Here is a 27,233-nt window from a genome sequence, read left to right on the forward strand (position 1 = left end):
ATGTGTTTTGAGGTTTTTTGTTTGTTTGTTTGTTTTTTGGGGGGAAGGGACTGCATCAAAAAGGATTAACCACTGATCCAGGAAAAGCCAGGCAATGATTAAGGTTTAAAAAGAGAAACAAGTCTGTTCTTGCTTTCACTTCTCTTTCAAGGGTAATACTTAGTATCCTGTCGGCTCTCCTTCGGATTTCCAGCAAAGGCAAATGGGAGCAGAGATAACTGCTCTCTCTCACTTCCAGTATCCCTAGCAGTGATTGCTCAGGGGATCCTGAGACTGGACCTGAAATCCTTTCTGCCACTTCTTCTTTCTTTTCCAATTGAACAGTGAACCTGAGATGGATGTTTCCAACCTTAGTTGCTACCTTTTGAATTCTACAGATCCAAATCATTGAATCAGGTGCTGGTTGCCTGGCAGGAAGTGATAACCACAGCTACATCCTGCTCAGAAGAGATGATAAAGAAAAGACTAATGAGTCACACGTGCTAGACTGGTCATAAGGCTTGAGTTGCTGCTCAAACAATATAGACCTGTGGTAAATTGAAACTATCAGTTTAGCAATTCCACAGATTTTCTAGGAGTCTTTTCTGCTTCTTGGGAGGGTATAACAGTGTATAATAGTGGCAATACTAATGTTTTAAAGGTTGGCAAATGCACTTACTGTTCTTTTGGGTTTCAAGCATTTTTTTTGTGGCAGAGAAAATAAATGGCTAGCTGTCCTGTGCCCAAGATCTACTACTCATTGTACATTGAGTAAATTTTCTAAATGATACTTCAGTTCATCTCTTTTGGAAAGATTTAAATATGAGCTATACTTAAGCTGTGTTTTAAAGATTTCCTATAGGATTCTTATTGGGAATGGGTTCATAATCAGCCAGAGAATGTAGCAAAACCTAATTATCTTTTTTATATGTAATTGAAAAAGATTATATATTTTTAAAAAGAAAAGAGAGGGGAAAAACCCAATTCCCATTTTTTTTGGGGGGGGTGTCATATTTGCCCTTCCTCACTCAATAATGAATCTTGACTCCAAGGGAATCTATAGCAAGGGCCCCTTGTGGAAGAGGGCACTCTACCCCCATATCTGAAGCTTTTAAATTTACACTAAGTGGTTGGATCCATAAGTTTGGGTTCCCTCTCCTAAATGGGAGATAGTGAACTATTTGGAAAAACATTTTGGGTGGAGATAAAGGAATCCTTTAAACACTCATGAACTCACACTATCAGGTCAACCACTGGTCTATATAAAGTTTCATTAGTGGCTTAGGTTTCCCATAATACTTCCTGCCCTTCTAACTTTGCTGCAATTCTTTTCATTTATTTGATTATTTCAAATAGCTGGCCACACAGCACAGTGTCAAGTTGAATAAAAATGTAAGATCCCAAAATGACCTACATTAAGGAGCTCTGAGTTCTGGGAGATCATTAGAAAACATTTCAGCACTTGTGCTAAGAAAGTTATCATCTCGTTCATGAAATAATCTCATGAAAACCTTCAATTAACGAGGCTCCATTTCTTAATATGCTTTGAGCAAGGCCTTATACTGTGTAGAACTTGCTAGGATTTCCTATAAGTCATCTATTTTTTACCATATGACTCACTCTCCAGGACCCATCTTCCTGAAGGCTAATATTCCCAAACCCAAATGCTCTTAAGTCTTTACTGCTTCTGTGATACACTATGAAGTACAATCTTAAGATAACCATGCTATCATAAAACATAGAAAAAGAGTCAAGTCCCAATCAAATAACTTGGAGGCAAAGAAAGGGTAATTTCTCAAAGTTAAGACAAGCAAATAAAACACTTTTCTGCTTCCTCTCTTCCATTCACACTCAAGCAAAGAAATGCAGGCTCAGCCAGCATGATATATGAGAAGGAGTTGGTACTGGGTTCTATTTATATAGCCTCTCTATCCTAATGGACTCAGATATCTTTAAAATCCCTGACCTCAATTCTGCTATACTTTGCTTTCGTTCTCAGTTTTCAAGACTGAACTTGTATCTTTGATAAATAAGAAAACACATACAAATTACCATTCTATTATACTTTCTGAGACAGTGTTGTATCAGAAGAATAATGCTTGATTTGAAGTTAGGAAACAGCTGGGTTTGAATCCCACTTCTGATTTACTAGCTGTGGGACTATGGACAAGTTATTTAATTTTCATGGGCCTCAGTTTCTTCATCAGTCAAACAGAGCTAATAATAGCTGTCTCACTGTTAGCTGTTGCAAGGATCAAATGAAATAGTACATTTAAAGTCCTTTGCAAACTTCAAAATACTATGTAAATGTCAGCTATTATGATTTATGATATTTTCACCTCATAGAGAGCCATACATTTCTTCTCATAAATCTAGACAAACCAACTCCAAAGAATAAATAGGAAATATGATGTATGGGAAAGTTAAGTGACTTCTCAGGAAGTCAAGAGTTGTATTTTGGCACAAGTGCAATATCATCTTTGGATCCTGACCATTCTATACAATTAAAATTTCATCACACTTCCCCCATGATCATTTTTGTGCTGTGCTCTTATGTTGGGATAATTTCTTTGCTCCAACCACTTCATTCAATCCTAGCTGCATATAAAACATTTATTGGTTCATAAATCAATGTACACATAGGATATAGTTTTCATCTCTCCTCCATAGGATATGTAGATTTAATGATTTAGATGTTTCCTGGGAATGTGAAAAGAGGACAGATTTGCTAAAAAGTCATAGTACTTTCCAAGAATTCATCAATGCAGAATCAGAGTAATGGATCTTTGGACCATTAAATGGAAAAGTAACTCAAGTCCCAGGAATAATAGATCAAGGATATCCTGGACATCAGACTAATTAGAAATTTGTGGGAGAAATCAGGAGCTTTCAATCTGGGAATAGGACAAATATGACTACAACAATTATCAGTGACAGTTTTCCACTCAATGTCTTTCCCCACCTAGGAAATAGTCACTAGATATTCATCTCCCTTTCTTATACTCTGTGCCATTTTGAGAAGTATTCATTCAGTATAGTCAACTTCCTAACCTACATTCTCTTGTTCCCTTAGGTATTCAGGGCTCAAGCTGGAGTTGAACCCAGACCCTGGGCATAGAACCAAATACAGTCCCCCTGTTCATGGCCTTCTTTATTGTAGAGTGGTGTGTTTCCTGACATTGTAGAATATAAGAATCATGAGAGCAGTAATTTTTCACATTATATTCCATGCCTTGTGGCACTAACCATTTTCCCAGTTGCTTGCTACCTATTTGGTCTTTTAGATCAATTGCCTCCAAATTTATTTAATCAAATACCTCATCAGTAAAACTTTTGAGTATATTTACTCATTTATAAGTAATAAACATGTTCTAATGTATTATTATGTACTTCAAAAAACACAAACATGAAAAATTGAAAAAGATGGGATTAAGATTAAATAACATTCCATTTGAGACTCAATAGGGAGCCACTGGGAATTTATTGAGTAAGGGAGTGCCATGATCATACTTGAGCTTTAGGAATATCATTTTGGCTGCCCCATAGAGCAGCAGGATTGCAGCAGAGATTACCTTGAGGAGGGAAAATCAATTATAAGGCTATTCAATACTTAAGGTAAGAGGTGATGAAGATTGGAACTAAAGTGGTGACTTCATAAGCAGAGAGAAAGGGACAGACAGTAGAGATGTTGTGGAGGAAAAAACAAGATTTGGCAACTGAGTGGATATGTTGGATTAATGGAAGGTGAGGAGTTGAAGATGAAACCAAGGTTGTGAATCTGAGGGACTGGAAGTGAGGTGGTACCCTCACCAGTAATGGGGTAGTTTAGAAAAGGTGAGTTTGGGGGAAATAATGTTATGAGATCTGCTATAGAGACCACAATCTATCCATACCTGCTCATGCTGTGCTTCTCACCCTATTCTACCTAAAACAAAACAAAAAAAAAAACTGGTGAGACCAGACTAACACATTGGTCACTACACCATAGGTAACTTTCTGAGGAGCATTTCAAATATAGTTTGTCTTTATCTCATCCTTTTACAATTTCTACTTACATAAAGTTTTGTAATGTACTTAATTATTAGTAGGAGTGGCTCGGTAGGAGAGTAGATAGAATATTGGATTTAAATCAGGGAGACGAGTTTTAATCCTGCCTCAGACATTTGCCAGCTGAGTGATACAAGGTAAGTTATGTAACCTCTTTTGGTCTCTGTTTCCTCATCTGCAAAATGGAAAAGAATAATAGCACCTATCTATAAGGTTGATGAGGATTAATTGAGATTATATGTGGAAAGTACCTTATAAACCTTATGTATCTATATATACACATTATATACTAATGTTATTAGCATAAGCATAGCAATACATGCATATAATTTATAATAATTAAATACGCACATATTGGGATGTGCTCAATAATCTTATATAAATAAGGGTATATGATTCTTAAAAGTTTGGAGGAAAGTGCTTTAGATTTTTCTTTCACACACTGAAGCTTTGCTTCAAGTAATTAGAATCAGACACAGAGAAAGCAAAGTATAGTTTTCTAGACATTGTCTATCTCCAATTGGATGGTTCCTGACATAAAGACACTTCAAAATGGCTAGCCCAAGGTCAGAAATATTTAGTTTGATGCTTAACAATGGATGGTATTAATTAGAACCAAAAACTTGTAGCCTGCACTATTAGATGTTGCTAATGCTGCTATTGGGTGGACGGGGTGGGTGGGTGGGTGGTGGAACAAAGGAATAAGATGCGTTTAGGCTTGGCCAAAGTATTTCATGATTCTGAGGAGAATATCCTTCAGAACTAATGACTTGTTCTTAAAGCTGATAGTTGCCCAATGAGATTAAATTATCATAATATCTCTCTTAAAATAGGAAGCAGTGTGCTGCAGTGAAAAGAACAATGAACTTGAAGTCACAGAACCTCATTTTCAAACCCCTGATCTTCTACTTAGTACCTGTTTGATCTTGGACAATTTACTTAAGTTTTATGACTCTCATTTTCCAAATCTTTAAAAGGAGAGGATTAGACCAGACAACCTCTAAAATTCCTTTTAACTCTAGATCTGTAATCCTATGATCTCATGACCTCATGGAAACTATTTGTAAAATATCAATTGGCCTCTGAAGACCAAGACTGAGTCTATATGATTCCAATGCCAGCAATTGAAAAGAGGAAAATTCAATCAAACTGGAATTCTTCCAGTACAGGTCTGGTGATGAAATGTAGAAATATAGTCTCAGTAATTTATTATGCATATGTTGTTTCAGAGAGGCTATTTATCAGACTAGCCACAGAGTACTAAATTTTCTGATCATAACAACACTGTAAGACCACTTACTAAGTTATATAATGGCAGTGACTAGAATCAAACGTGGATACACACTGATAAAACTAAAGACTTTTGCAGCAGTGAAGTACAAGAATCCCTTCCTGTATCACATTACAACTTTCCCTATTGTGGTTTTGATATATCTCAGGGATCAGCATAAGAAACTAAATGGGAATTTGGGGGTGGGAGTGTTTTGTGAAAGCCACAGACAATGTATAAATGCCAGCAGATGACACAGAAAAAGTTTAGAAACTCAGAAATGCATAAAGCAAAGACATAGTATTGTATAATGTCAAATATTTTATCTTTTAATATAATGAATGCACTTAATTTCTTTTTTAAAGTTAAAATAAATAAAAAGTTAATTTTTGAAAAGAACACAAAAACCAGCAGAAGACAAACAAAAACTAGGTGTGTAGGGGCATCTGGGTGGCTTAATGGATTGAGAGCCAGGCCAAGAGATGGGAGGTCCTGGGTTCAAATTTGGCCTCAGACACTTCCTAGCTATGTGACCCTGAGCAAGTGACGTAACTCCCATTGCCTAGACCTTACCACTCTTCTGCCTTGGAACCAATACACAATATTAATTCTAAGATGGAAGGTAAGGGTTAAAAAAAAGGTATGTAGAGACAGTTTAGCACTGCCCTCTATATAGCCTATGACCAAATACTTAACCCAAATTTAAAAATAAAGACTGAATACCCCATAAAGGAAAAAGAAAAGAAATTCAGACTTCTTCTCTGGTATGAAAGGTGGGTCAAAAAATTTTACATGGATTTTCCATATCACAGGACACCGTGTCCCTAACCCCAGAAATGTGCAAGGGATACCTATATTTATTCAAATCAGTTCTTTGTGTAGAAATAACTTATGATTCAACTCCCTTAAGCATATTCAGAAGAAACTACAAAAAGACACATGTTATTGATTCATTATTTTCATTTCTTTTTCCCATGGCATGACTTGAACTTAACAAAACCATTCTGATTCTTTTTGTTCATGGTTCCTTTTTTGCATGTATTTTTTTAGTATTAATTTCAGAGACACAAACAAACGTGAGCATCTCCAAAAATAGAGAAGAGAAAAAAGTCTTGCACATAAAATGATGAACCTCCATTACTTGCAGTTTGACTTTTAAATATATATTTAATTTAACACAGTAATACCAACATTGTCTCTGTTCCTTTTTAAACTTCATTTTTCTCTCTGCTATGTATTGTTCAAATGTTTCACTGGTGCTCATTTCTTTCTTTTTTTTATGTCACTTTAACTACCCCCAAACTCTCAAAAGTCCTCATCCCCTAGAAAGCAAGCCCTTTCTTGCAACACATAAGCATAGTCAAAAGGAAAAAAAAGTCACATAGTAGTGGTGTTTGAAAATGTATGCATCATTCTGCATAGTCCAATACCTCTAATCATGGTTTCTTTTTCCAGGTGTTCACTAATTATCTCTTTAATAATATATATTGCTGCTTTTTTCTTGGACCAATAACATCATGGGGTAATATCTTGACTTACTGGTGAATTGGATTTAAGTGAGGCAGAGTTACACAAAGTCTCATTTTTCTCTCCCAGAGTCATTGAATTCCAGTTGCAAGACAAAAGTCAGGATGACTGCTGATGGGCCAGGATGCAATGGATAACCTTGGCATCCTCAATGTCTGACGAAGCTCTAAGTGCTCCACAGTGCTTGCTTCAGCCACCTTCGTGACTATTGGAACAAATTGTTCTCATCTGTCCATTCCACCTGGAGAAGTCTTCATATCCTTGGGGTAGACATCCCACTAAGTCACAGTCAGGTTTGAGACCTGTCGGTTATCTTCAACCTGATTTAGCCCATCTGCTGAGATGATTTTACCAGAATATGGCTACTATGCATGTTACAGCTTCTTGGAGCCACAGATGAGAGTTGAATGCCAGATGGACACCAAAGAGGAATGAGCAGCCCTAATGGGCTCAGCAAGCTAATCATCAGAGGGGCTAATCCTTCCTGAACATTCCAATGTGTATGTATACTTATGTGTATATATAGCATAAATATATATACTATATAATTTCTCAGAATTTCTGACATAGCTTGTATACCACCACTTTCCTTTTTTAAAAAGCAAGACAACTTTACCTTTCTCTAGGCTTGTGGCTTCTTCCCCATTCTCTGAGATCTTTCAAAAATCAACATTAGTGACTCATCAATTACATCCACTAGTTATTTCAGTGTTCTAGTTTATAGTTTGTTTGGGCCTCCAAAGTTGGACTCATTAAGAGAAATTGATTGTTCTCTTACTGTCTTTATTCTTAACTTGGTTTTTGTCTATGTATCGGCCATTTTTGTTCTGACCTTTTCTTTTTCTTGGCAGGAAAAAAACAATAAAAATAAGGGTCCAATAACTGTGCCTTCTTTCCATCATCCACTATCATTGTCCCATCTATCCCTTCATCCAACTTATTCCCTTTAGAAATATTTCTATTTCCCCTTCATTAAAAAATTTACAATTTTGAATGCTTACCATTCCTCCTGACCTAACTTCTGTGGAATTTTAGGCTAGATGATTCTATCTGTCCTTTCTTTGAATACTTTAAAATATGACATCTCAAAATTTGTATGTCAAACCATACCTCTTCCTTCTTGTTTCCTTTTTTTTTAACCCTTACCTTCTGTCCTAGAATCAATGCTACGTATTTGTTCTAAGGCAGAAGAGTAGTAAAGGCTAGGTAATGGGGGTTAAGGGACTTACCCAGGGTCACACAACTAGGAAATGTCTTGGGCTAGATTTGAACCTGGGATCTCTCGTCTCTAGGCCTAGCTCTCAATCCACTGAACCACCTACCTGCCTTCGTTCCCTCTCTTTTTCCATCATGAATTCTCAGATGGAGTGGTTCCTCTACCCTGTCAAAAGCTCCAATCATTGTTACTTCAGGAAACCATTGTTTCTTCTTGGTCAGAATCAGATTCTGAATATTATTTCCCCTTGCTTTTTTTGTCTTTTAAAGAATGAAATTATCACTAAGGAAATTTATTGCTGTTGTTTACATGTTTAGCATTTGTTGAAAGAGTACATTGACAGAATGATCAGATAATTGAAATCCTCTTTATTACTACATAGTAATATATAGCAATAATTACTATATAGTAATACTATATTAGGCATGTTTCTGAAATCATTGCTTATTTCTTCTTTCTGTATAGGTTGTACATATGATGATGTTACTTCTGTTTCTCCCTAAGCTGACCTTTACTTCCTCACTAAGTACATCAGATTCTTCATCTGTAAAATAAGGATAAAAATACTTGTACTATATACTACATTGAATTGTTATGAGAAAAGCAATACATATACTGCTATAGAAATATGAACTATCATTATTCTATAAGCCTGCTCTCAATATCTTCAAATTCTTCCTCCCTGGAGATGTCCATCAATTGGGGAATGACTAAACAAATTATGGCATATGATGGTGACGGAATACTATTGTGCTGTAAAAAATGATGAACAGGATAGTTTCAGAAAGAGCTTGAAAGACCTACATGAACTCATGCAGAGTAAAATAAGCAGAACCAAGAGAACATTGTATACAAATAACAGCAATATAGTGGAATCATCAACTGTGATAGACTTAGTTACTCTCAGCAACACAATGAAGCAGGCCAGTTCTGAAGTACTTATGATGAAGAATGTTATCCACCTCCAGAGAAAGAACTATTGGAGTCAGAATGCGATCAAAGTATATGATTTTTCACTTTAGTTGTTTGGGGTTTATTTTGGAGTTTCCTGTTTATATGGATAAAATGAACAATATGGAAATGTTTTGCATGATAATACATGTGTAATTCAGATCAAATTGCTTACTAGCTCCTGGAAGAAGGAGGGAAGGAAGGGAAGAAGACAATTTAGATCATGTAACTTCCAAGAACTTATGTGGGAAATATCTTTACAAATTCTTCCTCTCTGCTATTCCTTTCTTTCAGGTATCTATTCCTCAACAATAAAATCCTCTCCTTGACATCATTGTCCTGCCTTGAATTGTCCTGTTCTTTCTTTCCTTTCTGAACCCCTAGAAAGAGCAGTTGATTTATTACTTTTACATCTTTACAACATTGTATATTGGCTCTATCCCTATAATAAGGTTGAGTCTTTTTTTTTAACCCTTACCTTCTGTCTTGGGAGTCAATACTGTATATTGGCTCCAAGGCAGAAGAGTAGCAAGGGTAGGCAATGGGGGTCAAGTGACTTGCCCAGGGTCACACAGCTGGGAAGTGTCTGAGGCCAGATTTGAACCTAGGACCTCCCATCTCTAGGCCTGGCTCTCAATCCACTGAGCTACCCACCTGCCCCCATAAGGTTGGGTCTTAAGAGCACCATGGTCATCTCCCCTTGAGGGAGCTTGTAACTTACAAAATATATTCATGGAAACCATTGTTATAAGATTAGTCCTGATGGTCATGAGACCATCATGACACTCTTCCCCTTAAGGGAGGGTTTTAAGCTTATAGAACATACTCACAGAAAAATATTTATTGACAATATCATTTATCAAAGATTAATATAACTGTGTATACCAAATAATATTTTGTCTACCCCAAGCTTGTTATTCTCACTGATATGCAAATAACCAAAGTAATATCTTCTCTACCACCAGCTTATCTTTTCTCTCTAATAACTCCCAAAATAATATTTTGCCCCGAGTCTTGATATGTAAATTAGACATCTGCAAGAGAGCCACCCAAAATTAAAGCAAAAGAACCTAACTCTCAGAAGGGTGCTTTGGAGGATACCCTCCCCTCTAGCTGGAGCACAACCTTCCTGTTGAACAGGACCTTTGTCTCTGTACTGCCCAATGCAGTGCTGCCCTGATGTGAGTTATATTTGACATTAGTGTGTATGCCTAGATTGTATGTTGGGGGTCCCCTTTTCTTCTTTCTTCTTCCTCCTTTTCCTCATTGTTTTCAATAAAACTTTATATTGAGGATTCTCATTGTTTTATATGTCATTTTCTTCAACTGATCTCATTCCCAATGTCTCTGGATGGCCCCTGGCCTTTCCTTCGACTTAGCCTAAGATCTTAGTCTATTGACAGTTGTAGCTACATTTGGTGCATGTGGCTCTGTGAGTCCAGTTGTAGAAAGCAAGAGTCAATAGGAGAAACCTATAAACTCCTGCTGGTAGGGAGAGAGGGGACTCCCTTATGCTGGAGTTCTATTACAAAATAGTCTCCAATCAATCTGCTGAAATGTCTTTCTCTGTGGTCACCAACAATCTCTTACTTACTAACTACAGCATTCTTTTCTCAATCTTCATTCTCTTTGACATTTCTACAGCATTTTTTTTCTGATCATAATCCTTACCTTTTGAATATATGACTACCTTGGCTTCAGTAAATATTATTCTCTCTAGATCTATCTGCTACATAATTGATCATTCCCTAGTACACTTTATGAATTCCTTAGCCTCCTTCCACTCCCTAAGTCTGGATAGCTTACCAGTTCTGTTGTCATTTCTCTCCTCCTCTCTGTACCTTAGTAATATTATCCACTCCCATGGTTTCAATTATGACCTTGACTTTAATACAGTGCTATAAAGTTTGCAAAATACTTTACATGAATTATCTTATTTGAGCCTCTCAAGTCTCTTTGAAGCATGTACTAAAGGTATTATTACTCTCGTTTTATGGATGAAGAAATTGACAAAGATGCTAAATGATTTGTCCATGGTCATGCAGCTTATGCATATCAAAAGCAAGATTTGAATCCAAATCTTCTTGGTTTTAAGTCTCATGCTCTGTCCTCTATTTTATGTTGTTTTACTACTGGACATCTCTACCCAGATGATCCAACAGCATCTCCAATTCAACATATTCAAAAACATTTATCCCCTACTGCTCTTTCTTCCAGCTTTTCTATATTTGTTCTTGACATCTCCATCCTCCCTATCAAACATACTTAAGATGATAGAGTTATCCTTGCCTTTTCCCTTCCTCTCCTACATATACTTGTTAATTCTACCCCAAATATCTTTTTATCTGTCCTTCTCCCATCTGTTCACATTGCAACAAGTGTAGTTTTGGCCCAGTGTCACCTGAGCTACTTCAGTCACCAACAAATTGCTTTTTCTGATTACAAATATATTTCCTTTCCAAACTAACCTTCACAAAACTGCAAAATTATGTTCCTATAGCGTAAGTCTGAGAATCCTATTCCCCTGGCCAAAGGTCTTCAGCAATTCCTTGACTATTCCATAAAATACAAATCACCTAACCTGAAATTTGTCCTCTACCATTGACTTCTATGTGATATATTTTCCACCTAGGTGGTGTACTGGTTAAAAATACTGTAATGTATTTAGAATCAGCAAGACCTGGGTTCAAATCCCACCTCAGATAAATACAAGCTGTGTGACCGTAGGCAAGTCACTTACCTCTCTCAGCTTCCATTTTCTCATTTGTAAAATAAGACTAATAACTATACCCATTCCCCAAGGTTGTTGGAAAGATCAAATGAGATAATATGTACAAGTCTTTGTAAACCTTCAAGTACAATATAAATGCTATTGTTATTATTTCACTTCTGCTTCCATGCAGCATTCAGGTCATCCCCATACCTGGAATGTACTTCCTATTTACCTGTTTTCTAAACTCTTTTACTTTTTGGGAGGTCTAACCCAGATAAAATCTCTTCCATAGAGTCTTCCATGATCTCCCACTCATATCAACTGGAACTAAGTAGTAGCTCCCCTAAAATTTCCTAAGAGTATTTTGTTTTAATCTTTCCTTTACCCTTCTTTTGTGTCAATTATATTTGCAAACAATTCTAACCTGCTTATTAGATTGGAAAACCCTAGAACAGGGTTCTTAACCTAGTATTCATACACATTTTTTAAACATTATCTTCTGTTTCAATATCAGTTCTAAGATATGGGTGGCAAGGGCTAAGCAACTGAGGTTAAATGACTTGCCCAGGTACTGTAATGCAGAGATGTAATCAGGGAATTTACCTTTGCAAAACCTAATTGTAGGACTTCTGGCAGTTGACCAGCCTTAGAATTCTGGCAAAGTTCAGTTGGTCCCAGAAGCTCCTGAAGAGTGGAGGGGAGAACTAGGCTCTGCCTTCGAGCTGAAACCTCGCCTTGAATCTATGCTTTTGTCTTAGAACTTTTGGAGCTTAGCTAACTTCTCTGGACCTTCCCTGACCTTCCCTATTCCATTCCCCTACTACCTTCCTGAATTTTCTGTGGGCTTTGGGAGAAGGGTGGACTTTTGGGTTGTAGCAATTAGACTTTGAGGATTTAGTTCCCCATAGGCAAGTAGGGCTTATCCTTGAAACAAACTATCCTTTGCTTCATTGTTTTAGTACTCCCTAACCTCAAGGGCAGCCAAACTTCCCCAGCCTGAGAGAGAGCAGGTTCTCTCTCAGTCCAAGCCATTCCTGTGACCCTCCCCCACCTTGAGCTTCTCCCTAGTGGCTGTTAGGGAAACCTTGTACCCCTCTCCTTGATAATCAACCCTGAAACTTTAATAAACCCCATTGTTACCTATTCAAACCCTTTGTTAAATCATTGGCTCAAAGATAAGTGAAGGTTAAAAGAAGGAAAGGAATTATTCTCTTTATTTTCCTTCAGAGAAGCTGGTGGGGTCCATCTTGGGAGTAAGTAGTTGTCTCTGTACTTCCTCCTGGAAACCTTTCAGTTTCACTAACAGGGAGGAGCCTTGGGACTCCTTCTTGGTGGACTTGAAAAACTGACTAGAAAGCCCTCTAGTCAGATTCAAACCACTTTTGGCTGGTCCTAACCTTTGTGTCTGTAGAAATACCATTTTCCTTGGAAGAGTCCAGCCTTCATTCCCAATAACCTCTGTCTTTAGTCTAAGTGTCTCCCTGTTGCAGCTGCCTCCCCTAATTACCTCATCATCTCCCTTACTGTTCATTATACTGCCTTGTCCTCTATTTCCCTAAACTCAGCCATTCCCTTATATCTCTCCTTACCACCTCAATCCACTATTGCACCTTCCTTTCCCATCAAAGGACCAAAACCCCCTATATTTACCTTTTCTTATTTACCATTTTATTACAGTACACACAGCCAGGAAATGTCTAAGGCCAGATATGAACCCAGGACCTCCTGACTCCACTTAGCTACCTGGATGCTTCCTTAAAGATTGAATTAATTCAGGGGACAAAATCCCAAACCACTGATATACTTTCCTGGTCATGTAAGGCATTAAAAAACAAACCATGGGCAATCAAGGTCCCCTCAGCTTTGATGAACTCTTTACTATGAGTCAGCATACCATCCTGACTGGCCTTTTTCCCTATGGAATTGAGTAGCACTATGTCCAAATGCATTAGTGAATTACTGATATCTCCTTGCTGAATATTCTTTCTATGATATTTAAAGTAAGCAACATTTGTTTAAAAAGCCTACAAGTGTTTTATTTCATTTCAATCCCAAGTCTGAATGACTAGGATTCTCTGAGTCAGGCCTAGCCCAGAGCATTTGTTGTAGTAGACAGAATTAATGTAGATTGACCTAGTGACTGAAATGGGGTGAAAACAATTTAGAAAATGAAGAGGTCTGAGCAGTGGTTTTACATAAGTCTGGCACTCTAGGGCCAACATTCTTCTGGCAGAATACAGTGAGTCCTTTCAATGGAATAGGGGAAAGTAAAATTCCTGCTAGTAGTTCATCACTGTGACTAAAGATCCTAAAAAAGATGGACCTCCAGGAAAAGGAAAAGGAAAGCAAATGGTCTACCTGCATTCTGCAACTAGTAATAGCTGAGAATATGTTCATAGTCTTTGAGAACCAAGCCCTGTAGGGGCCATTCAAGTATTTGTTTGTTTGTTGAATATGAATAGCTTTGTTTTGGGAAGAAATTACAGTCTCTGGGTCCACCACCTAGGGCAAGCCCAGATACTCCCTAAAGATATTTCTTTTGGAAATTGTCTAAGAATTACATTAAATGACAACCTATAATTCTGAATATGGCATTGGGAACTAGGAATGTTATTAAGAATTCCATCATGTGGACTTTATTGAGGCTCTCTTATGTAAAGCATTGCCTGGGCCCTCTTAAGGAAAATTTGTTTAGTCTCCTAACTACACCAGATAACTTTCCAGATTTGTGTATACATATAGGAAAATGAGGCAAATGCATCTCTGGCTAATTTCCTGAGGACTGGGAAGCCTGAATCAGTTTAAAAAGAAAGATAGCTTCTACTCTCACTCCAAATATATGATGTGTAACTCAGTTACACATTTGAGTAGCTTCAAATGAAGTTTCTCTCTGTCTTGGTCTCTGTCTCTGTCTCTCTCTGTCTCTGTCTCATACTCACTCTTTTCCTCAGGGGTGGAGGAAGGATACTGCAAACATGGATGCTGCTTAGGAGCTTTGGTCTCAGCCTCTAAATACCTCATCTGGTTTGTGTTTCTTTCCTTGAGAATTAATGCCTGAATAACAATACTGAGAAATGGACTTCTGGGGAGTGGCTATCTTAGGAGCTCTTGCACCCTTCATTTAGTGCCAGCTGTATTCTTGAAGGTTCTATCTACATCTCCTACATTTTCTTTTAGAGAACATCACCACAGATAAGAGGAGGAATCCAATCCCAAACTTGGCTTTCAAGAAAATATTTACTATAAGAGAACTATTTGGACAGTGTGTGGATGGCCAAACTGACCCTTGCCCAAACCTATGGGCCTGTGTGTATGTTAGATAAGACCCCTTGCAAGCTGAAGTGTGTATCCTAGATAAGACCTTGTATACAACCCACCCAACGGGCCCCTGCGCGAGCCTATAGACCATGCCCTTAGAGTGATAACCACCTTTGCTCTAAGTCTTGCTATGAACTATATAAAGGGTGTTGTGAATTTACTGAGGGGGGGGAGACCACTCCTTTCGGTCTCTTCCCCTGCGTATGTATATGTGTAGTTTAATAAAGCTCTACTCTCTGTGTGTTTTGCATCATCTGTCTTGTTTCCTTGGGATCACCCAAAAAAGGACCCTAACATATGGGGGCTCATCCTCTTGGGAATATGCCCTAGGAACAGCAGACGGAGAGTGGAAGTCACCCTGAGTGAGCCTGGGAACTCGACTGGCTGGAATCCCGGAACCGGTAACTGCAGGTGAGGATTACCTGTGTGACTGGATGTGTGTCTGCTGAGTGACTGGGTGCCTTGATGGCAAGGAAAAACAGCCCACGCTGTGCATATGGGTAGCAGGGCCTCCACCTGGCCAGGGATTATACGGCCCGCCTATGCCTACACACCGTGGTCCATCTCTGGCAAGAGGTGAATACCTAACCAGAGAGGGGGTGGTTGACGCTGGCTGTTTTCCTTGACCTGTTTCTGAGTCCGGACCCGAAATTATCACGTCTCCGTTTCTCCGAGAGGAAAACGGCTGAGAAATCGGGGAAGTGAGTGCCTATACCTTTTCCCTACCCTTCCTGCTCAGTTTCGGTTCCGGCCAAATTTAGCTGTGTCACGGGTTCGAGTCCCGTGAATCAAGAGTTGCTTCCTTTGCTCCCTGGCCGAAGGGTCTTGGGGGTAAAAAGATTCGAGTCCTTTAGGGTTACCCCACCTGCCGGCCGGGAGTGCACAGGAGTTTTTCTGCGGGTGGAAACCTCGTGAGACTACAGGTTTGAGTCCTGTGGTGCGCAGGATCGAATCCTGCGGGCGGGGCGGAAAAGTGCTGAAACCGCTGAAGTAGAAAGAGGTTCAAGTCCTCCGGAGAAATTGTGGGTTTGTAAGATTAAACACTGAGGGCTGACTGAAGGACGCCTTACTCAGTCCTGGGTAGATGAGGGTCCTCTGGCCTGGCTGGCCCTGGCCTTTTGGGGCTCCCCGTTCCCTTCAGAAGGCTCAACTGGAGGTTGCTCCCCACAGAATTTTTCTTGACACTACTCGGACTCTTATCTTTCTTTCCTCTGTTATTCTTCTCTCCCTCCCCCATGGCTCAAGCCTTACACTGACATGGCTAGAGTCCTCACCCTTGCCCTAGACAAAGCAGCCTGTGACGCATCTGAAAGCAAGGGACAGCCCAACCCCTCAGCACCACCAGTCCTCCCAGCCCCCGAGGAATCTTTGCTGGACCTTCCCTTATCTCTCCCTTACAACCCCCCAGCTCATATACCCTCCCCTACTGGGGGAAGCCCAGGCAGCACTTCCTGCCCAGGCAGTTCCCCCTGTTTTATCTTCACCTCCCCCAGCCCATCGGACAGGGGGCTGCAGCCCTCTTGCTCCCGAAATGAGCCAGTTACCTTCCTCCACAGTGGCCCTCCCTGTCTGGACCGTGGGACCCATGGTCCCCAGTGGGCTAATGGTTCATCTATACTGGCCGTTCACCTCCTCTGATTTATATAATTGGAAACATCAAAATCCCCCTTTCTCAGGAGAGTTAGGGGACAAGGAAGTCAGTTCAGCCAATCAGATGGCTGATTGCTGTACCTGAGTACCCTCAGTTGAAGGGGACAGTGTGCTGCAACTGTTTTAATGAGCTTTCTCACAGCAAACGTTTCTCTTTTAACCATGGATCCTAAAGAACTGATTTTTTTCCTTTTAAAGCATGCTTGTCATAAGGTTGTATGTTTTTGTTTATTGTTGTCTTTGTCACAGTCTTGTCTCTATGTATTCTTAAATTGGACATTACAAAAAGAGGGGGAGTTGAAAGATTGAACTTCCCACAGTCAGAGATCCTCAGCAGAGGACGAGCAAATATCTGTTCAATGAGTTTTCCTCTTTCTCCCTTTGGATGGGCCCCCAAGGGGTTAAAAAGAGAAAGATTCAGAGTAGAAAAGGAAGATTTTACTCCACAATTGGAAGCATTTTCACTTAAGATTCGACTTTAATAGTTGGGGATGGCTAATAATGTTGATATGGTACAATGTAATTTTATTTTTGTGGTAACTTGTCAGTCAAATGTGAAATATTTATTGAACACAAAAACTCATGGTTAGACATGTGTTAAGCCTTGGTTTCAGCGAATTGAGAATTGTCTAAATGTGGTTAATAACCAGCCTGACACAGAGAGAGAATGTTTTTTTCTATAAGGTCAGAAATTATGCTGGTTACTTTGTAAATGTAAAAGTTATTCAGATAAAGTTGAATGTTATCATTGAGAACTTATTCTAGAATTTAAACTTGGGATTTTTCAAAATGAGATGTTCTGTCAGAACTAACAACAAGTAATCATATGACACACAAGAAGTTTTTAAAGTGGTTAATCTGTACATGGGATTTAATAATACAAGTACTAAAATTTGGAAAAGGTGGAATTTCTAAATAGTGTTATATTTGACTAGGGTTGTATGAATTGATTTTAGGAATTTGTGATCTAGAGATTAACATGTATTTAGACTCAAATTGCTAGAAAGTAATGATGAATGAATACAAAATATGTATGAATTAGGACTATAAAGAGAATTAAGTTTTTCTACCTGAATAGGTTAAGGTTGTATGATGTGCAAACTGTATGAAATTGACAAGAGAAAATTTGACCAGCCCAGGAAGCTAATAGGATTACTGGCCTCTTTTTACAATAATGGTAAAGGAGGAGAAGCCAGAGGAAATAAAAGTAATTGATAAAGAAATAATAGGTGTGAATTCTAGAACAAATGGTAAATCAGAATAATATTGATGGAATTCAATCAGTTATGTAAGCGATACTTTGAGGTAAAGGAAGCTAAACTGGAGGTTCTATTCAGGTTTAAACAGAGGTCTGAAAGGAATAAGAGCAAATACTTTGAAATTCAGTTGTTTACATACTGAAAGGTTACTAAAGGACTTAAAGTTGTTTGGGAGTTGTGGAATTCAAACTAAAGTTTGTTGAAAATAATTTATTATGAAGATTTTGGTACTTGCTAAATTTTAAATTGTAGGTAATCTCACTTGGTAAAGAGAGATAAGAGACAAGGTTGTTAAGTCATAAAAACCTAAATCAAGCTATTTAACTCTTCCTTGCAAACTGGAAGGAAAAGAGAGAAATACTTTTAATTGTTCCACTTTGATATTTAGGAACTGATATAGCAGCACAGTACATAAGTAAGATCTTAAAGAGTTTAAAGATGAGTATATTTTAATTGTATACTTCAGAGGGTTTAAGGAGATGTTCAAGCAAGTAAAAGTTGATAGAAAAGTCATGGATATTTTGTAAAATAGTTTTTTGCATTTTTGGCAGTACAGTTGTTATAAGGGTGCAAATGGTGAACCCCTGGGTTCGGGAAGGAGGCCCTTCTCAGGGATGAGAGAACTCCAAGCTTAGCTTAAAAGTATCTTTTTCAAAGAGTGTGGACATGACTCCTTGCACTCAGGCATTTAGTGAGTGAGGGGTCAGTCTGAGATCCTCTGGGCTTAGGCTATCAAGATGTGGCCAGAGTTGTATCTCTTTTGTTACAGGGGAAAGGGAGTTTCCCTGTTCACAGCCTGTCTGAGTTAAGGGGAGGTTCCTTATTCACAGCTTGCCTGAGTTAAGGGGTGCAGGATCCCTGCCATCTCTGCACAATGCCCAGGTTAGTCTCAAGAAGATTGTTTTCCTCCTTATTTATCTTTCCATCATAAGAGGTTTAAAAAAATATAATAGGTTTAAGTGTTTAAATTGATTAAAATGTTTTTTTGGGTTTAAAATGATCATAAATGGTTTTTTATCTCAATGTGTTAAAATGGATTAACTTTATTATTATATTTGACTCACTGGTCTTGAAGATAGATAAGCAGCCTGCTTGTTAAAAGGCTTGCTTTAAGGTTTGTAGTGCTTAAAAGATTTCAAATCTTGTAATTGGAAATACTACATGCTTTATGATATTCCTCTAAATGTGACTTTTATGTAAATTGTTGCTAAAACATGTGCTTTAAGTATTGTTTGAGTGTAAGCAAAAGCTTATTGTAAACCTGACTGTACCATCGGTTTTGTTCAATACTTAGTGGTTACCTCAGTTTACCAATTTGTACTATGAACTGAATCTTATAATGAGCACTATGCTAAAGGTATCGTGTCTCAATTCTTGGGAGTTATTGATTAACATTTGAAGGGATACCAAATGGTATGTTTATTTTTGTGATGGTAACAGAGAGCTAAAGAAAGTGAAGAGGTATTAAATGTCCTGAGTATGCAGATTTGTGACAGATAAATGGAAGTTATGTTCTGCCTTTTAAGCAGAGGGTTTGAGGGGAAGAGAAAGAGAGGAGGAGAGATGGAAGAGAACAGATATGGAGGTGAAAGACAATAAATAGATGTTCTACTCTTATAATTGGATCCTTGACCTTGGGGATAATTTCTAAAATTAGTGTATATGGTATTGGGAAAATCACAAATGATTCTGGAATTTCTCTTGGAAGTTACACTGAAGAGATTCCTGTCTGGCTTGTCTTAGTCTTTCAGATGACCCAGGTACAGGAGACGATACAGCCCTGATTTATATTTACTGTGGAGCTACTCAATCCAGCACTCCTGTTCCTTAATTCAGGTTTTGTGACTGGAGTGTGATATGTTAGTTATTGTCAAAGTATGTAAGAATAACTGATTGATCAGCCTGGTAGGGATGTGAAAGGCTTGTTTGAGGGTATGGAAACTGTTTCCAGACTGCTGCTTAGCAGAATTTCTCTGAGTGGTAATGGAAAAGACTTGTCTTTAAGGAAGGAGAAGGCTTCTGAGATCCAATGATGACATATTGCAAAAGACAGAGAATGTTCTGTGATGGTTAGAGAGGCAATTCTAGGACTCAACCTGGACTGGACCTCTTCTGACCATCCAGGCTACTAATGCTTGAGTGACACAAGGATGGCATGAGCCAGTGACAGCTTTGGCCTGTACATGGAGCCCCTCACTATGTGTCCCTTGGGACGTGAGGAAATGCTTTTCTATCTGCCTTCCCTTTTGGAGCAAGTTCACATAATCAGCACTTAATGCAAGTTGTAAATTAATATTTCCATCTCCCCAAACAACCTATTAGGTTAATAATTGAAAATTATCAAATTGTTAGGGAACACACTTTGAGAAGTAGATGAAGTTTAGTGATAGATGACTTATAGCTTGCAGCCTTAATTTACCACAACTGAAGTTTGGGTCTGAAGCATGGAAATAACCCAGGGCTTTCTGGATTTCCTCCAGGATCTGGGATAAAGAATTTATTTGTAAAATATTATTATTCAAGTAGTTATAGATGCCATATTAATGGGAGCCCTGCAAAAGGATATTTTTTAACAAAAACATCACATGCCAATTCTGCAAACAACTTAGGGATCGAATTTCCTAAAAGGTTCAATTCCTGTCAGAGAATAATTTTGGGGGATAAAATCTATTGGCTAAGATACCCAAATGTTAATGTTTAATATCAGTTTCTAATGTGTTAATTTCCTTTTTGTATCTGGTGTTCTAGTTTTTGCCCCAGGCCTAGGTTCTATCCTTCTGCCTTAGGGATGGATGCTCCCCGCTTGTGACCTGTCTGTCAGTCTGGGGAAACAGTCTCTGGTCTCCAAGCCTTCAGGACCCTGGCATTCGCTGCAGAGGTGCCCCTGAAGACCCTGTGCCCACAGCTCCTCTTCTTGCTCCCCCTCTCAGAGATTCTACACCCCTTCTCAGCTTGAAGAAGCTACAGAAGACTGAAACCATCGGCCCTCTTCCCTTAGACATTTGGAGGAGGGGAGGGGAGACGGCATGGGACCTTGTGGGACATTGTACCCCAGAGACAGCATAGAACATTGTACCCCCATAGTGAAAAAGTTTCAGGAAAATCCCTTTGCTTCCACTATGTACCTTTCCCCTATTCTTAACCCTGTACAGTCTTTCTTATCTTCCCCTGACAGGCCTAAAATACCAGAGGCTTTCTGACCCCTGACCCTAACACCCTCCTTTTTCCCCCTTGATGGACGGCTGTCAGATGCTTCCTGATTCCCTGTCCCTGATGCCCCCTCTGACTGATTGCCAGATGCTTCCCGACCCCTTTATCCAGAAATCTTATAAAAACCCTTGGCTAACATATCCAAGGGATCGGTTCTCTATTATACTGATCAGGACCTCCCCCAAACATGGGACCGCATATCGTCTAGGAACCCGTTACCCTTACCCTCACCCTAGCCACCCTCCTAGGGCTTTCAGGGGCGGGCATTGCCTCCCTCATAGCACAGGCTCACGGGTTCCACCAGCTCCACCAGGCAGTCGACGGGGACCTAGCCAGGCTGGAATCCTCTATTGCCCTTCTCGACAAGTTCCTCACCTCCCTCTCTGAGGTAGCCCTTCAAACCCGATGAGGCCTGTATGTCCTCTTCCTTAAGGAAGGAGGCCCCTGTGTGGCCCTGGGTGAAGAGTGCTGCTTCTATGCTAATCATTCTGGACTTATCAGGGACTCTCTAAGCAAGCTTCGAGAGGGCCTGGAAGCCCAGAAGAGGGAGAGAGAAAAGGCCAGCCCTTGGTATGCCCAATTATTCCATTCCTCCCCCTGGCTCGCCACCTTGATCTCCTCTCTTCTCAGACCTCTTGTACTTTTCCCTGCATCCTAAATGCCCTAGTTAGATTTGTGAAGAACCGCCTAAATACCATACAGGTACTAGTTCTTCAGCGCCAGCACCAGGTGATTCCCCCTGACCCCTAGACCAAAAAAAATAAGTGTGGAATGTGGATGGCCAAACTGACCCTTGCCCAAACCTACAGGCCTGTGGGTATGTTAGATAAGACCCCTTGCAAGCTGAAGTGTGTATCCTAGATAAGACCTTGTATACAACCCACCCAACGGGCCCCTGCGCGAGCCTATAGACCATGCCCTTAGAGTGATAACCACCTTTGCTCTAAGTCTTGCTATGAACTATATAAAGGGTGTTGTGAATTTACTAAGGGGGGGGGAGACCACTCCTTTCCGTCTCTTCCCCCGCGTATGTTCGTGTGTAGCTTAATAAAGCTCTACTCTCTGTGTGTTTTGCATCATCTGTCTTGTTTCCTTGGGCTCACCCAAAAAAGGACCCTAACAAGTGCAGAGACCCTATGTGACCAAAGAGAAAGTAAATGGTACCTTGTGACATATTGGGAAATATAGGGGGTTCAATAAGGATGTAAAATGATTGCTTTGTGCTATACTGGCATCATTGTGAGCTATCAGACTTATACAAGTTCCAAAGATCAGTAATGAAAGGTTTACAATGAGCTTGTCTCCATTTCAGCCCATCTTAGTATCTGCATATCTGTCCATGCCAATGCCCACTTTGCCAGACATAAACCTATACCTACTCCACCAGGAACAGCCAATACTCTCTTTCTAACCGTATCATGGTGGTGAACTAGCCAGAGGCAGAAATGTCCTGACCAGAAGGAACTGGCAATCCAGCAGTACATATTGATGGCAGGAGAGTGGGAATCTATGTAAAATACCAACAATAGTTCAGTCACTGGCACTGATTCAAGCAGGCTCGTTATAGCTCATTGTCTACTATATTTTAGAACTAAGTACCTTCCACATTGCATTAATACCAATTAGTCAAGAAGCATTGATTAGCTTACTATGTGTCAATCACTGTGATAAGTGCTGAAAATATAAAGAAAGGCAAAATCATAGTCCCTTCACTCAAACAGGGAAGATAGCATGCAGATTATGTACATACAAGTATTTTTCCTTGTCTCTTTGGGATACAAAGCTAGTAGTGGTATTGCTACTATTGTATATACTACTGTATATTGCATACAAAGGGTATGCATTCTTTTAAAGCCCTTTGGGCATAATTCCAAATTGCCTTACATACTAGATATATACAATATAAACGGAAAGTAATCTCACAGGAAAGGCACTAGCATTTGAGGAAAGAGGGACAGAAGCACAGAATAGCATTGACTTAAGTGAAGGTGGGAGAAGAAAACTCTGAAAGAGCCAGAGGGAAACAAGGAGTATTCTGACTCCCCCACCACAACCAATGAATCAGGGGGTATGATTGAAAGCCCTATTAGTTTTTGAAATATGGTCAGGCATACAATACTGTCAAGAAGGAGGGAGGTTTCACGGTGCATCAGAAGAAAGAGTAAAAATGGAAAAGGATCAAGATGAAAGCAAGTTTGGTTAGCATAGAATAAGCATTCCAATGAACACAGTGGAAGGAATGGATAGATTTGGAGTGGGACATTAATGTGTAGGGCTGAGGGAAATGGGAATGAGGGAGCCAGCAATTGAGGATTGGATATGGAATTTGAAAAACAGTAGCCAGGATGAAAGGATGATTGCCATTGAGAAATAAGTCTAGGATGAGAATCCATGGTCCGAAAGAGGTTTGTTGAGTGAGGCAGGGGACTATACTCCTCATAGTCCACCTTCATTGCAAATGGTAATGATGTATCTTCTAAAGTCTAGTAATCCCATCTCATATCAGGCAGAAGCTGACAAAAGTATGGCCCAGGGCAGTCTAATCTCAAATGTAACAGTGGGAAGTGAGCCTGGTAAGATTTGACTTCTAGAGCCCAGAGAAGACTGTGGCCTAAAGCTGGAAGCCAGGAGGTTGGTAACCAGGGCCTGGGCTAAAATTGATGCCAGTCTAATACCCAGTGGTCAACTCTATAATTTCCCAAGGACCAAGGGTTGAATTTGGGGAAGGTACATCACTTTGTAATAACAAGTGGAGGTAAACTGTCACTGCACAACTAGCATCATGGAAGAAAGAAATTCCTCAGTAGAGACCTCTAATGACAAAAAGATTTGCTTTCCTCAACATAGGGCTCCCAGCAAGTGAGAAGTCCCAGTCAGTGGGACTGCAAACATGAAATTTCAGTATCAACCCCTGGGCCCAGCACAAGATATATGAAAGAGAGAAAAGGACTCATTAGTTACTTTACCACAAATGACCTGGACCTATGACACAGACAAGTGACTGGGTAATTTGTGTCATAACTTACACTGAGGCCCAAATATTACTGACATTACTCATATCATGAATACTTTTTATTTTGGAAATATTTTATAAACAATAAAGATTTGGCATCACTAACCACAAGAACCAGATTTAAGATCTGGTACTTATCTTTTAGAAAGGGTAAAGATAAAGCCTGAGATTTCTGATATTATCTTTCCTCAATATTTGGTCACCTTTATACTTCCCTCCTTCAGGGACTATTACCTTTCTTCCTTTATCTTCTGTTGTCTTTTTTTCTCTTTTATCTGCATTAAGTTTTGAGGAAGGGAGAATAATTAGAAAGCTTTTGCAACAGTATATGTAAAAATTGAGGAGAACCTGACTTAGAATGTTAGATGTATGAATAAATAGAAGAGATATTATAGCTGAAGAAGCTACAAGGTTTGGCAACTGATTCATGTGGGAGGTGCTGCAGTGTGTTGTGACATCTTTTACAAGTGTGACTAGTCAAAGATGCCACTGAAGTTTGTGAGCCTGAGGGACTAGAAAGATGTTGGAGGTCCTATCAGTAAGAAGGATATTTGGAAGAAGGTTGAGTTTAGAGGGAAACATAATGAGATCTGTGATGAAAATCATAATCCATCCCTGCCTGCTTATTCTGTAGGAACCACTTTGACCCACCCAAAATGAAAAGGGAGAAGTAGAGTATGCTCATCCTCACTGGCAGACAGAGGTTGCCTTCAGAGTGGCACCTATCACAGCCAGGAAATGATCCGAGTTGAGGGGGGACAGACAGTGCTGTTCCTGGGTAAGGAAATAGAGGGAATTAAGGCTTTTGGACAGCAAGTCATAATGAGAATTGAGTGATCTACACTGACTGTTCTGTGACTCAATTTCAGAACTCGCTTAGTTTCTATTTAATTAGGGATCTAGTCCTGTCTTGTGAGAAAGCTTTATCCAATTGGAGAATTGATGGGGGTGGGGATTATTGCATTGTTTTAACTTCACCCTGAAAGCTGGGGAGGCTGGATCACTTTTACCTGCTGTTTAAAGATTCTTATCTAAGGATCTAGATTATGTTGACCAGAAACCCACTCAGATTCTAAGACTGATGATTGATGTAAAGAACTTTAACAAATGTACTCAAGAAATCCACATCTTGTCAGAAAATTAGCCCCATACTGATCAACCAATGATTATTTCCATGTTCCTTTGATTGAATATGGACACTTGGGAGGACAGGTACACCTATTTTTCTGAATTCAGGGAATTGCATCTGTTCACTCTACCCCTCCTAACTTGGAAAGTCCTTAATCATTCTTCCAATTAGAAATCAGATTAACTAAAGTAGTATTATTTTTTAAAATATTTGTCTAATTTGATTAGTTACCTTTAATGTATAAAAGTCAATCAATCTCCCTTGTATTCTGTGTCCAGTCCTAAACTGAGGAGGAAGCCTGATCCTGACTTATTAGGCAAATGGCATGCTTTGTTTAATAAATCAAAATGCTTGGAAGCTCAAACCTTGTTTTCTCCATCATTTTATCTTTCACCTGACCCACCCAAAATGAAAAAGAAAGAGCAATGCATGCTTTTTCTCACTAGCACAAAGAGATTGCCAATAGGGAGGCACCTATCACAGTCAGGGAATGATCTGGGCTAAGGCAGTCCAGAGGGTAAATATTCTGGGGTTAGAATATTAATTTTTCTAATGGCATCTGCACAGCTGCTACAGTGAGTTCCCTGATAGTGGTTGTATTATAACTACCCCAAAGGGATGAAAAGGGATGATGCCTGGCTCATAAAGGGGAAGTTTAGGAACTTACAAAGTGAGGGAAGGGGATGGAATGGGGGATTCTGTGGGATAAGGATAGGTGTGACAAGCCCCAAGACTGGTTACTAGTGGGAAAGGAGGGATACAATCCATCTTAACACCTTCTAATGGTGGTCACACACTTCTTGAAGTCAAGCCACAGACACTTTAAGAGAGTCATATCATAACTCCCCAGGGGATCCCAGCCCCTAATATTTATAATGGTCTAAGGCATAAAAAGTCAAGCCCACAAGTAATCAGGGGCTTTTCAGCATTGACAGACTTCTTAAAAAATTTTTTTTGTTACCTTTTGAGTTCTGAGTTGTCTCTTTCCCTCCTTCCACACCCTGCATTAGAGAAGGCCAACATTTGATACATATATAAATGTGGAACCATATAATACATGCTTCCACATATCAGTTCTTTCTCTGGAAGTTAATAGCATTTTCCTCCATAGGTCCTTCTTCATAGTCGATTTGTATGATCATATTACTCAGAATGGCCTATTCATTCACAGTTTCTCTGAGCAATATTGCTGTTACTGTACATAACATTCTTTTGGTTTTTCTAGTTTATTTCATGCAAGTATTTCTATGTTTTTTCTAAAACCAACTTGCTCATCATTTCTTCAACACAATAGTTTTCCATCATTGATGGACTTCTTAATGCAGTGCAATTTAATGTACTCTCCTGACCAGCTAATCATTATATAAAGATAAGGGAAGCTGTGACCATTTCAATCACATGCTACTGAACAAAATTAGAAAAAGTCATGAAACAGTGCTGACTAGGTCCACTACAAGTTTATGTTATATAATATCAACTGTGCCCTCACTGTGGCAAGGAAATTTTTTCCCACCTCCCTAATTGATTTGCTATCCCACTCACCAGAATAAGGTTTCCAGATCTTTTTATCCCTTCTCAAAACTGCCACCTTTCCTTCTCCTCACATCCTCTCAGCAAAGAACTTTGTCTTATATTTTACTGGAAAAAAAATTAGTTCATTCACAGAGAGCCAGTCTTTCACTTTTCTTCATTTCATATCACTCAGATGTTTTCTGCCACTGTCTCTATCATCCCTTCAGAAGAAGAGGTGGCCCTTCTCCTGGCTAGGGCCTATCCTAATAAATGCATGCCATACCATTTTGTCCCACCTCCAGGATATCTTCTATCACCCTTACTTTCTCATTAATTTTCTTTTTTTACTTTCTTTTTTTATTATTAGACATTTATTAATATTCGTTTTTAACCTGTTTATATACTTTCCCCTTCACCCCCTCCCCCCCCCCCCGCCACT

At 39.3% G+C, this 27,233-nt stretch overlaps 1 protein-coding gene across 1 annotated transcript in view; it reads right to left on the reverse strand.

Moving 5' to 3' along the window:
* Positions 1-27,233, reverse strand: part of PCDHAC1 (protocadherin alpha subfamily C, 1) — a 113,139-nt gene that overhangs the window by 64,559 nt on the left and 21,347 nt on the right. Inside the window, exons 3-4 of the mRNA XM_044664527.1 lie at positions 15,611-15,630; positions 10,463-10,498 (exon numbers count right to left, since the gene is read on the reverse strand). Of these exons, the coding sequence (XP_044520462.1) occupies positions 10,463-10,498; positions 15,611-15,630 (56 nt within the window). The remainder of the gene's footprint in view (positions 1-10,462; positions 10,499-15,610; positions 15,631-27,233) is intronic.

Source organism: Gracilinanus agilis, chromosome 2, assembly GCF_016433145.1.
Source record: "Gracilinanus agilis isolate LMUSP501 chromosome 2, AgileGrace, whole genome shotgun sequence".
Taxonomy (NCBI): domain Eukaryota; kingdom Metazoa; phylum Chordata; class Mammalia; order Didelphimorphia; family Didelphidae; genus Gracilinanus; species Gracilinanus agilis.